Genomic DNA, 13,850 nt, shown 5'->3' with positions numbered 1-13,850 from the left:
CTCAGTATTGCTTCGTTCAGTTACGTATTGCTTGATGTGACAAAAAACATTTTTGGGAAGTCAGCTTTGGAAGAATATTTTTTTCACAAAAGTATGCAGGGTGGCGTTTACATTTTCTTGATTTTTTGTGAAAGCCAAATAGAGCACTTAGCAAAACATGGACACTCAAAATCTCATTCTGCAAATCAAAATAACTAACGGTTTTTTAAAATATATCTGAAAAAAATGTGTTGTTTTTAAAGTTTGATGAACTCTAGCGGACAAACGAATCACTTTTGTATAGAGGTAAATTGTGATTTAATGAACTTATTTTTAATTCCAAAAATACATACTAGTTCTATGTCCACGGAATATTAGGACACCTGTATAAAATGACAGCGATCTTCATTCCATGGCCATCGCGCTGACGCCGTTCTTTTTTTCCGTCGTACGGTATAAAATCTAATTTTTATCTAATCTACCAATAATATACCATATGATCGAAAAAAAACCATGGCGTTAAAGGCTATTGAAATTTTACGATTGCCTTACATACATAATAGAGCCGCCTTTTTTGGTATTTTTTTTAGACTGGTTCATTTGTAATCTTAAAGAAAGATGCCCAGGGTGGTGATCCCAAGAAACATCCTTGCATATGGAGAATTGATGGAAAAGCTCTACTTCAAAAATACGAAGCTTTTGATGAAGATGATAAAGTTCGGCATAAAAACACTTCAGTTGTAAGTAGTTTTGTCTACTTAATTATCGTAATTCTTACCTTAAATTATTTTTAGTACACCGGATGGTCTCCATTAGATAAGGATTTATATGCTCCAATTACAGTTGATGTAGTTCGACACAATAATAATAATTTAACAGTGAGACTTAATATCCTGAATGCCGACAGTGATTAGAACATATAGTGCAGTTTTCAGTTAAATTTATACTTTGTTTTTATAAAAGATCTTTGATATATTTTCCCTCATTGATAAAATTGTCAGATATTTTAGATATGGTCAATCATATTATTTTATACGGGATTCATACTCTTTAAAACTTAAAGGAAGACACAACATAGAAGGTATTAATGTTTGCAATAAAATTTTATTCCATTGGGTTGAAATAATTAGAAATATACAAAAAATATTTATGTTACATTGATTTTACCGTATGAAACCTGTTGTTACTTAATCTTAGAATAATCTCTTTTGAGTGTAAAAGCATTTCTGTTATTCTTCTCATTGCATATTAAGTTTAAAATATAGCTGTCTATAGTTATCTACTCTTCCTTTTATAAATTAGTATTATTGTTTTGTAATTTAAATTCTAAGGAAGTTCTAACTGTAGGAATATTTTTTTGTCATTATGTATGAACCGTAGTTTAAAGAAATTTGAAACTTTAAAACACAATGTTGGGTCTCTAATGAAATTTTTATTATACACCAGATAATTTTTTTCTTTTAAATAAAGGTCAATTTTAATAGAAATTAAGTTAATTTTGTGTCTTGACAAACTTCATTATTATGAGTAAATGTTTTATAAAATAGCGTTATTTTTATTTCTAGATCACTTTACGCCACCTTTATGTTAATATTAAGTGACAGCGAAGTTATCAATAATTATATTCTTTGTGCTATTCACTTATTAAATGACATCTTTTATACCGGGTGTCAAAGAAACTCTTATAGCGACCGCTGTTTCATTGTTATTGTATAAATTTGAAGTGAGCCTTGAGCCTAAGCAAAGAATTTTAATGACACCACGTATAAAGAGGAGAAAGAAAGATATACCGTCAATGGATATACCATTCTTAATCTAAGGATATACCTTCTGAAAGGGTTAGGTAAATTTGTTTTATTAGTAAAATAGCGCTGATATACCGGGTGCGCCTGAAAAGTATCTCACCCCTATAACTTTTTTATTTTTTCAGATAAAAAAACGAAATTTGTTGTGTTAGTATATGGCATAAATTAGGATTGATTGACGTATTCAATTGTTTTTGGCCACTTCCTGTTTCACCGGAAATTACTACAACTTTTGATTTTGAAATGACATCCTCTGTATTGTTTTACTTTATTCAATAGAAAATGACATTCTGAATATAATGACATATCGTATGTCAACTTTTGATATCTTTACATATGGTTTATTTAAAATTGTAACATGCGGTATGCGGTTCAGCCGGTTCATAACAATTTTACTCGAAATACGAAGTTTGTGGTACCTAATTATTCATAAAAAAATGCTTTTTCCAAATATGCTTATGAGCCACCCTTGTTTCATTTGAAAATATCGAAATATGATTAAAAATACTATTTGGGCATCTTTTAACTGGTCAGAATAAGACATGAAAAACATTAGAAGATCAAATCTATTTTTCCAAGGATTCTTGATTAAAAATTAGTGTTTTTAACACAGCCATGGCACTCTAGATTAAAATTTAGAATACGATTTTTTAAGCAAAAATGTCAAAAATTGACATGTGATATGTCATTCTATTCAGGGCAGAGTGTCATTTTCTATCGAATAATGTAAAAATATACCGAGGTGCCATTTAAAAATGAAAAGTTGTAGTCATTTCCGGTAAAACAGGAACTGACCAAAAAACAATTGAATACGTCAGTAAATCCTAATTTATATCATATACTAACATATCAAATCTCGTTTTTTTATCTGAAAAAATAAAAAAGCTACAGGAGTGTCACATTTGAGACGCACCCGATATTGGTCTGTGTTGGATCAACGCAGTGGTGTTTAGAAAAGATAGCTTTATTTTGTAGAGTTTCTTCTAGTGGTGAAAAACCTAGAATTCTTTCTAGAGACTATGTATAGTGTTATAAAATACTGGAGCCACGTGTCAAATTTGAAGAACTTTGGTCAAGCCAATTTTGAGTAATTTTAGAAGAACTGTATCTATTTTTAAATTAAAACTGAACAGGTAACAATCAAATACCATTCAAAAATGAACATACTTTGAGTTGTTAACCTATAAGTTTTTCATTTTCAAACATATAACAAATTTTAATCAAATAGAATATGATTTTATAACTGAAAAAAAACGGCGTCTACGAGGGCTATAAAATTAATATCGCTGTAATTTGATATATAAAATTATATGGCGAATAATCATCGGTCGTCATTTCCACCAGCTGGACGCCGTTTTTCGCTCATTGACACATTGACAGTTGTGTCTAACATTTAATTTACAGGCAAATTGTATTTTTCTGTTTTTGGATATTGTCTGTTGTTGAAATATTCTCTCCCTTCAGGACAGACTTTATGACAAATTTGTATTAATATTCAAAATGGCGGCGTAGGGCTCATATTCTAAATTCATTATGGCGGAATTTTTAAATCACTTATATTCACAATCACCAGACATACATCTATGGTACATACTAAGGATACTGGAAACACGCGTCTAGTTCCCTGAAGAAAAAAGTGTCATATTTACATGAAATATATGCTGCTAATCTCGTTTTTTTTATCAAAAGCCTATACCAGAATATTATTTATTGTATTAGACAATAACTAAAGTTCTTTGAGTTACAACAACATATTTTCTTCTCTAAATATTCTTTGAGTTGACAAAGTCATATTTTATTTAACATTTTTTTATGGGATATATTAGACTATATTAATTCCTAGCATAATTTTATAGGACTTCTGTACTCAATTTCGTGTAAAATTAAAATTAAGGATGATTCACAGTACACCGGACCGTGTCTGAGACGGGCACGTTCTTTGAAGTAGACACCGAACCACGTCCGAGCCTTCTGTTTATGCAACACCGAGTTGATAACGGGGCTCGTATTAGTTCTGAGTATATTATAAAACACAGCCCCATGACACACAAAGATTTAATACGAACAATGCCAAATTTCTCGCAAGTGGAATTGGTACCAATTACAGTTGATGAAGAAAGAACAACACCTACTCAAAAGGCAAGATGAAGGACCTATCTTCTTCATTACATCCTTTCATTGTCCAGTTTTATGCATTCCCTGTCATCAAATACTGCTGTAAGATTCACTACCTACTACAGACATGATAAAAAGTGTACTTTGTTTATATCATGACTGCAGATTGAAGTCGGGGCACCAGGAAAACTACATACATGCTTTCCACAACATGGCGGGAACGAAGCGGATCCGAGAAAAAATGTACACCGACATTTCTGTGACGGGAGGCACGGACGGAAGTTCCGGCAGACGCCTCGGATCGTGCTCGGCCTGGCATGAATGTATATGTGTAAATAGCACTTGACAATGTTTGGCCGTGTCTTCACCGACGCACGGCTCGGACCCGTCACGGTATAGCGTGAATCATCCTTTAAGGATGATTCACAGTACACCCGACCGTGCCCCAGCCGGGCACGTTCCGTGAAGTAGGCACCGAGCCACGTCCGATCCTTCTGTATATGCAACACCGAGTTGATAACGGGGTTCGTATTCCGAGTATATTATAAAACACAGCCCCATAGACACACGAAGATTTAATACGAACAATGCCATAGTTCTCGCAAGTGGAATTGGTGCCAATTACAGTTGATGAAGAAAGAACAACACCTGCTCAAAGGACAAGATGAAGGATCTAACTTCTTCATTATATCCTTTCATTGTCCAGTTTTATGGATTCCCTATCATCAAATACTGCTGTAAGATTCATTACCTACTACAGACATGATAAAAAGTGTACTTTGTTTATATCATGACTGCAGATTGCAGTCGGGGCACCAGGAAAAGTACATACATGCTTTCCGCAACGTGGCGGGAACGAAACGGATCCGAGAAAAAAATGTACACCGACATTTCTGTGACGGGGCACGGACGAGTTCCGGCGAAGCTCGGATCGTGCTCGGCCTGGCAATATAAATTGTAAATAGCACTTGACAATGTTTGGCCGTGTCTTCACCGATGCACGGCTCGGACCCGTCACGGTATAGCGTGAATCATCCTTTAAGTGTGAATCATCCTACCACAAAGATCACAAAGTGATCTGAAAGGAAGCCAAAAATGCAATAATGTACAGGGTGTTCCATTAAAAAAAATCATCCCGATCCACTGACACTTTTTTGAGCCACCCTATAGAAGTTAAAATATTTTCCTGAAATACATCCTAGTAGATAATTTAGGTTTATAGATTTCTAGGTTTGCGCTAAGATCAGTTTCTAAGGAACTTAACTCATCAACCTCTAGAATGGTCTATTATGCCCTTTTTGAGTCAGATCTTCGTTATGCCCTTCCATTCTGGGGTACTTGCTGCGCGACAAAATTTGATCGTATTTTCAAACTTCAAAAGAGAGCAGTTCGATACTTATTGAGACTAAACAGTAGAACTCACTGCCAGAATTTCTTTAAAAAATTCAAAATTTTTTTTTTTTTTTTTTTATTCATTTTTTGAATCCGTTTGCTTATCCGCAAGCACATATTCTCTATTCAGGAAAGGCCTTCTCACAACTATCCACGCAGGAATGCGGAGCACGATATTTATCTGCAACCCCGAGCTCTCAGAACTAGTTAAGGGCTCAATACTTTACAATGCCAAGAAAATGTACAATCATTTGCCTTCGAATATCAAGTCACTTTCATTCTTTCCCGCATTTCGCAAAGCTCTGAAATTATATTTACTGGAGAGAGCTATATGCGGTAAACGACTTTTTGTTGATGTTTAATCATGAACAATTTTTGAATTTTAAAATTTTGATCATCTCACACACTGGTTAAAGGTCTAGTATTTAATATTTTATAACTCTTGATTTTTTATAATATATAACATTATTTTATCCATTTACAGTTTTCCTTTTGTAAAATTTTCTAGATACGCCTGTGTTCTGCAATGTGTCCATATATGTTTTATTTGTAATTTTGAAGGCGTAATTTTTTTGAATTGATTTGTATGTTTTATTTGTAATTTTATGACGTACATTTTTTTTTGAATTGATTTGTATTGTATGACATTTTTTGTATTATTTGTATATTTGTTTTTGTGCTTTTTTTGTTTTGCTTTGTCGATGAAGCTGTTTTGGCTTTTTGTACAATAAAGCGTTGGTTTTTTTTTAAATGGTACAGAGTGTCCCAAATAAAAAAAAAATATCAAAGTTGTATTTTTTGAACGGAACAACCTGTATATTATTACATTTTTATTTTCTACGATTAAAACAGAGGTAAATTTGATTAAGGTTTCTTCTTCTTCTCGTCCGTTTACTCTTGAAAGAGTATGGTGACATCATGTCTCAATTGCTCGGATCGTTGTTCTCCATCCATCTCTATCTTGAGCGGCTACCTCTTGCAGGCGTGACCAATAATTTCTTTGGTTTGGTCCACCCAGCGCGTCGGAGATCTTCTTCTTGGTCGTTTGCCATTATTTCTCCCTTCGATTATGATTTTTTCTAGTCCATCTGTTCTTCTCGAAATGTGTCCGAAATACCTAAGGTATGACTGGTTTATTTTGGTTAAAAGTCTTGTGTTTACTTTCAACTGCCTTAGAATTGATACGTTGGTCCGATGTTCTGTGTATGAAATTCGCAGCATTCTTCTGTAGGCCCACATTTCGAAAGCATCTATTTTTCGTCTATTTGTAGTTTTCAGAGTCCAGGTCTCTGATGCATAAGAAGCGATAGGAAAGATCAATGTGTTTACTAATTTTAATTTGTTGTGATGGGATATTGCAGAGTCTTTCCATATTCGTGTTAGTTTTATAGTCGAGTTACGAGCTAATGCTAGTCTGCGTTTGATTTCCTCGTCACAGCCTCCCTTGTTTGTTATGAGAGATCCGAGGTAATTGAACTTTTCAACCACCTCAAAACCATCAATCTCCCTGATGTTAGTAGGATTTCGGTCTATTATCATGACTTGCGCTTTCCTTTTGTTTAGCATAAGGCCATGTTCTGCACTGATCTTACTCAACCTTCTCATTATTTGAACAAGTTCTTCACATTTAACATACAGGGTTTCGGTACTCAAAGGGATGCAAATACAGAAAAAATCCAGTGGCTTTCAATTTTTTTTTTAAAGTAAATCAATTTTCTTAAAAATTTTCAAACTTGAATAACTCGGTTATTTTGAAGTTATTTAAAAAATGGTAATATTAAAACATGTTTATTTTATCGAGATCTACCAGCCCTGAAAATATTTTCACCTATTTAAGAGGCACCCAAACCGCAGGTTGCACAACGTTCAATGAAACGAAATATGCTGGGAATAACCAAGAGAGACCGTAAAAAATAGAGTGGATACGACAAAAAACAGGTAATAGATGTCATCTACAGAGTCAAATCCCTCAAGTGGCAATGGGCAGGAAAGCTGTCAAGAAGGACGGACAATAGATGGACCACAAAAATTACAGCATGGTACCCACGAGGAATCAAGAAACCTAGAGAAAAACCAAATCTTAGATTGGACTATGATATTAGGAACAATAGACAACAATGAGCCGAGCTACAAAGAGAGTATCTAAATATGTGATGGACGCTACCCTATAAATATAAATGGTTAAATAAGCTGAAAATGATGATGATGATGACTTAATCATCATTAAATCTTGGTGCGATTCAAACCTCCTGAGTCTCAACATTTCTAAAACTAAAGCTTTGTCGTATAAAAACTGGCTGCAGCTTTTTGTATTTAACAACACCACCACTAACGTCGTAAAATCTGTAAAATTCCTAGGGCTTGTTGTAGACAATTCTCTAAAATGGGACATGTATATCGACGCTTTGTCGCAAAAATTAAGCTCTGCCTGTTTTGCATTAAGATCTGTTTCTAAGGAGCTTAACTTGTCAGTGGCTAGAACTGTTTATTATGCACTTTTTGAGTCGCACCTCAGATATGCCCTCCCATTCTGGGGTACGTGTTGTGCGACTCAATTTGACCGCATTTTCAAGCTCCAGAAGAGAGCTGTTCGATTTTCACTGGGACTAAACAGCAGAACTCATTGCCAAGACTTTATTAAAAAATTAAAAATATTAACTCTTCCTTTCTTATTTACATTTGAATCCGTTTGCCTAATACGTAAGCATGTATCAGCTTCTCAAGAAAGGCCATCTCACACTTATCCACTCAGGAACGCGGAGCAAGATCTTTATCTACCTACCCCACAGTCAGAGTTAGTTAAAAGTTCAATATTATACAACTCGAAAAAAATGCACAATCACCTGCCATTTGAAATCAAATCCATAACATCATTGTCTTCATTTCGCAAAGCATTGAAATCTTATTTACTAGACAAGGCTTTCTACGCCATAAATAACTTATATTTTGATAATCGAATTTGATCTTGTAAATACTGGTCTAATGTTTGCTATTACTATATTTACTATAAACGTACTAAATATTTTTGAATCTTATTTTTATTTTTTCATTCTTTGACTTTATAAACATTTTTAAATGTTTATTTTAAACCATAAGACTGACAATGTAATTTGCATACTTGTTTTGTATTCCCTTTTGTTTGTTTACTTTACCTTTGTCTACAAATTATAAAATATTTTGACAATAAAGGCATTTTTTTATCTATAACTACATTCTTGAAAAATAGAACTACAATTTAAAAGAATTTAAAGCCATAAAATACACTCAATGACTACCTTTCATAAATTTCAATTATACTACATATTTACTTTTATAAAAATATTGATTTATATGGCCTAAATTAAATTATTGGGTGGAAAAATGCCGAATAAACAACCGGCAAGTCGCCATAAACCTTGAATATTTAATCAACTTTCTTTTTTCTTCTACCTAATGTATATATTTTATATTCTGTTGCGTGCCGACCGTCGCATGTCGTCGTTCTGGCTGTGGACTTTGTTCCAAACACGGTTTATTCACGCTTATTTTTCGCCATTAATTGACAGTCTGTTGTCATTAATGATAAAATACAAGTATCAACACAGGCCATGCTCGATTCTCGATTAGATTTAATGCATGTTTGTTTTTGTTTTTGTTGTCGCGTTTTCCTCTAGTTAATTTTATAGTATGTAATTATTATTTATGCATTCTTTATACCTGTCTCCTTTGTATCTGTATATTTATTAATAAAATTTTTAAATGTGTAATTAAAAAAAAATAAAAATTTTAAATGATAAAAAATAAAACATGTGTAAAATTGACAAAAACATGATCCTGAATAAGCATTGGTAAAATCATGAATTAAACATTTTTAAAGTTAAAATTTGGATTAATAAAATTAAAAAAAAGACTAAATAAAACCGACTGGATATTGCACAGGGAAAGCAAAAATATTATCTATTCCCCTTTGTTATAAGTTGCTCAAATCTTTGTTATTTTAAATTCAACACTAATAAAATTGCTTTTCAACGATATATCATGTTCCTATAAGTAAATCTTCCAGTTTATTAAGTAGAGCTACTTAAAAATTAGTAATTCCATTATTATAGTTTTTCACTTCAGTAATTTTGTTACCGTGACAACTTTGAGAAATTTAGCACGTATACTCTAATTGATACTTATAAAGTTTTAATATTTGTCATGGTAACTATTTTCATTAAACAAAACAATTATAATAAAATTATCTTTTAAATGGCTTTACTGAAGAAACCAGAAGGTTTAAGTATAGAAACATGATATATTATTGAAAAGCAATTTTATTTGAATTTCGGTTTTTTAAATAATATACATAGACTTGAATTTAAAATAACAGTAATTTGATCGATTTTAAAACAAACGGAAATAATTACTTTTTCTGACTTTCCTGTTTGATATCCAATCAGTTGATTTAGATACATCGAATATGTCGACATTCCTTATCCTATAAACCAAATGTTTGCTTCAATATGCCAAATTTATGATTTAACCAATGCTTATTAAAGATCACGTTTTTGTCGATTTTACACATGTTTTATTTTTTATCTCGAAAACTATTTGAGATTGGTATAGGTTAGTATACTAGAAAAATTTTGAAATATGGAAGTAGTTTTAAAAAATACAATAATATACCGGGTGTTCCATTTAAATTAGCAAAGATGGTACCACTTTTAGTATGAAACGTCTAACGTGCCATGACCGTGAATCACCCTGTATAATATAAATACGTTTAGTACCCCGACCCTTTATGAAATTCACTTAAAATAAATTAATTATAATTAATCAAACTGCCATGCCGAGGTAGTTGAATTTCGCTACATATTCCATAGTAGTCCATTCCGCTCCATATTCCGCTCCATATTCCGCTACATATTTCAATCCAATGGTATTAACACAGATTAACTATAAATCATTAACTGATCATTTTTTCCTGCTAAATGCTAAATTATCTTCACCTTTCCAATCCATATTATTCTTACTGTAAGTAATTTTTTTATGGGTTCTTTCCCCTTATATCATAAAAGGCAGCGCCCCCTCGTTGTTGCCATTGCCATCACGATTATCTTTAAATAAAGGGAACTTTCATTTCCGAAATAATAAACGACCCGACCGTTTACGACTCGTTGATATACGTAGGGCCCCATGGCAAATGAGCGAAATATTCTTTAAAAAGTTTACGATGGAATAAAACAGCGCCGTAAAACATATATGGACTTTGGAAAGATGTTTGTATCGACAGGGAGCATCTCATGTCAGAGTCACGTCAATATTCAGGTCTTATGAAGGGATTTGTAGGGATTGATTGTAGGGATAACGTAATAATAGGTTAAAGGAGGGGATAGTAATAAAAGCAAAATTTAATTAAAAAGTTTAATTACTTAGAGTAATTTTCCTCCTACTCTCTCCAATTGTATTTCTCCATGTTGTTTTGTCTTGCGCAGCAGTACTGGCCTCGTGCAGACTATGACGTATTATCGCTTTCTTCCCAACAATTTGGAGATCTCTCTAGGACGTTTCCAGTTCACTTTTCCCTCCACAATTAGTTTTTTTGGGTCATTGGTATTCCTGAATATGTAGCCAAAGTTTCTTAAATGTGATTGATTTATTGATTTTGACAGTTTAGATTCGATATTCAGATGTTTGAGAATTGAAATGTTTGTTACAATGCCTAAACGAATTCTCACCAAAACATCCTCTAGCCGTTAAATCGCTCGACTTGCATCACTTTTCAGTATCTAAAGGTTCAACTGTGTATCTAGTATGGATTTCTAGCCACATGGGTATAAGAGGTAATGATAAGATTGATAAGGGCTGATAAGATTGCTAGAACTGCGGCAAATGATGGAGATTTTATACCACTTGCATTTTCTGTCTCTGAACTTAAATTTCTACATGTGTCCACAATAAAAAGTGGTAGCCAGGCAGAGTGGGAAGTAACAGGAGATTCAAATGAGCTATATGAATGTTAACCTCAATTCTTTCAAGTTTATGTAGCTCGGTCACTGTCCAGAAGTGAGGAAGTCATTTGGAATCGGCTCAGGTTGGGTCACTGCCATTCTCCCATTCTTTCCTTTTAAAAGGCGACCCTCCGCCTAACTGCGCTCATTGTAGCAACCAATTAACAGTGTACCACCTCCTAATAGAATGTCCCTCCTTCAATAACTTAAGACAATAATTTGGTCTGAATGGCGATCTGGCTTCCGTTCTTGATACTAATAACCTACATTCCTTGTTCCAATTTATTAGGGCATCGGGTTTGGGCTTATTAATATAGTTTAATTTAATTTTAATTTGATCAATACCGCTAAATAGCCCAGCAGCTGATGCGGCTTATATAAAATCCTTCTTCTTCTTCTTCCAAATAGATCAGGTAATAATGGTTAATAAAACAAATAAATAAAACCCTTCATAGTAAAATTTGTATTTAAATATTGGAGAAATTACGAGCTTACACAAATAGTTATTGTGATATTCGGGTCTCAAGATTTCACATTGAACCGAAATATTCCATCTACTAGCAGGCAATAGTACAGAGCTCTACATTATTATTACAATGATTTGCAATTTAGGACGACAAATTAATTCGGTCCTAAGAAATTCTCTCGTAAAGCCCGTCATCGTCGCCTTTGAACTATTCTCTAATGTTTCCATTTCGTTCTGGCTGAAAGCATCCGCTTTAGATCCGATAAAATATTAACTACCATGGAGGCAATCTCGTGTTTCTAAGATAGTTTTCGGCGTGTACACTTCAAGATTAATTACTAGATCCATGGAGAGTTCCGCACTAAAATTTTCTCCAATTATTCTTCGGATTATCGAAAATATAATGTCTAAAGTGGAAATATAAAATGGGAATATAATGTGATGAATGGGGGGGATGTTCAATGAGAATATAAAAATGACGAATACTGTCTATTATACCTTTGTACCACCAGAACACTTTATTACTGCGTGCGGCGAGATGACGACTATTCGTACCATAAACTTTGGTACGACTGATAGCGGAAATGGAGAACTAAACTCTGTAAAACCGTCTCGGATACTGGCTTTTGTCAAAGCTCTGAGACTGGATGATGAGTTGTCGTTATAAATCAAGAAATGGGAACACACAATAGATCTGTAAGGTTGCGGTGATTAACCCTCCTCCTTGTAGCAGAAATATTTCGTGAAACAGTTCGCAAAACATTTCTGGAAATAGTACGATAAATATAAGCCCATGTTATAAAAATTAGCTCCCACGTTTTCTGAGATTGATAGAGACCCGCCGTGATTGGTTGTTTGTTTTTTATTGTTAACCCCGATTAACAATAAAAAAACTCCAAATCAACAAAAAACTCAAAACAAAACAAACAATCAATCACGGCGCGTCTCGATCAATTTTAGAAAACGTGGGAACTAATTTTTATAACACGGGCTTATATTTATCGCGCTATTTTGTGAAATAGCACGAGGCAATCAAGATCAAACATTGTTTTGGCTTCAGAATAATAAGTAAACATGGAAAAACTTAATCATCATGATGAGTAAGTACAAGATTGAGTACCAGAATTACTGATCAAGCAATACTACTCTTATATTAATCAATTAAGGCCGTAAACAAACATATCATATACAATTTTATATACTAAAATAGAAAACAAATTTCTTGCAGTATAGGTATATAATAAAATTATATAAGAATTCTTGCCACTTAACTGCTTATATAGAAATTTAATTCTAAGCTGTGTTTGTCATAATGCGAATCAACCTGCTCTCACTACCGGTTTCGGAGCCCTACTCCATCATCAGGTCAGCTTTGGCAGATCCACAAAATGACAACCACAGCGCAGAGATAGTTAATTCCGACTTGTCGGAAAGTGTCGGTTAGATATTAAGTCCCGAACGGGAGATAGCGACCTGCGTGCAATGGTAGTAATTTCGTACCACCGGGGCGAAACTATCGATAGTAAAAGGATGGTAAAAGGCTTTTTTTCAGGCAAGCCAAATTATAAAATAGAAAACAAATTTCTTGCAGTATAGGTATATAATAATATTATATAAGGATTCTTGCCACTTAACTTGCTTATATAGAAATTTAATTCTACGCTGTGTTTGTCATAATGCGAATCAACCTGCTCTCACTACCGGTTTCAGAGCCCTACTCCATCATCAGGTCAGCTTGGGTAGATCCACAAAATGACAACCACAGCGCAGAGGTAGTTAATTCCGACTTGTCGGAAAGTGTCGGTTAGATATTAAGTCCCGAACGGGAGATAGCGGCCTGCGTGCAATGGTAGTACTTTCGTACCACCGGGGCGCAACTATCGATAGTAAAAGGATGGTAAAAGACTTTTTTTCCTCCTCCTCCTAGGTGCCTTCTCTGTTGAGGTTGGCGATTAATATGGCGTATGACTCTCTGTCCAGAGCTTGGCGAATAAGAGTGTTTCCGTCGGTGTGGGTCCAATCTCTTATGTTACGTAGCCATGATTTCTTTTTCCTCCCTCTGCTACGTTTTCCATCGATTTTTCCTTCTATTATGAGCTGTATTTCTTCATATTCTGAGTG

At 33.9% G+C, this 13,850-nt stretch overlaps 1 protein-coding gene across 1 annotated transcript; it reads left to right on the top strand.

The window, feature by feature from the left end:
- Nucleotides 1-569: 569 nt before the first annotated feature.
- LOC115879971 lies at nucleotides 570-1,101 on the top strand (the record flags this gene model as incomplete). The annotated part of the gene is made up of 2 exons (XM_030897044.1): nucleotides 570-719; nucleotides 774-1,101. Coding segments are annotated over 2 exons (270 nt in total), but the record flags the coding sequence as incomplete, so codon positions are not given.
- Nucleotides 1,102-13,850: the final 12,749 nt, after the last annotated feature.

Source organism: Sitophilus oryzae, unplaced genomic scaffold (assembly GCF_002938485.1).
Source record: "Sitophilus oryzae breed Bouriz unplaced genomic scaffold, Soryzae_2.0 scaffold_1593_pilon_pilon, whole genome shotgun sequence".
Classification (NCBI taxonomy): domain Eukaryota; kingdom Metazoa; phylum Arthropoda; class Insecta; order Coleoptera; family Curculionidae; genus Sitophilus; species Sitophilus oryzae.
This window is presented reverse-complemented; position numbering and strand designations above follow the sequence as displayed.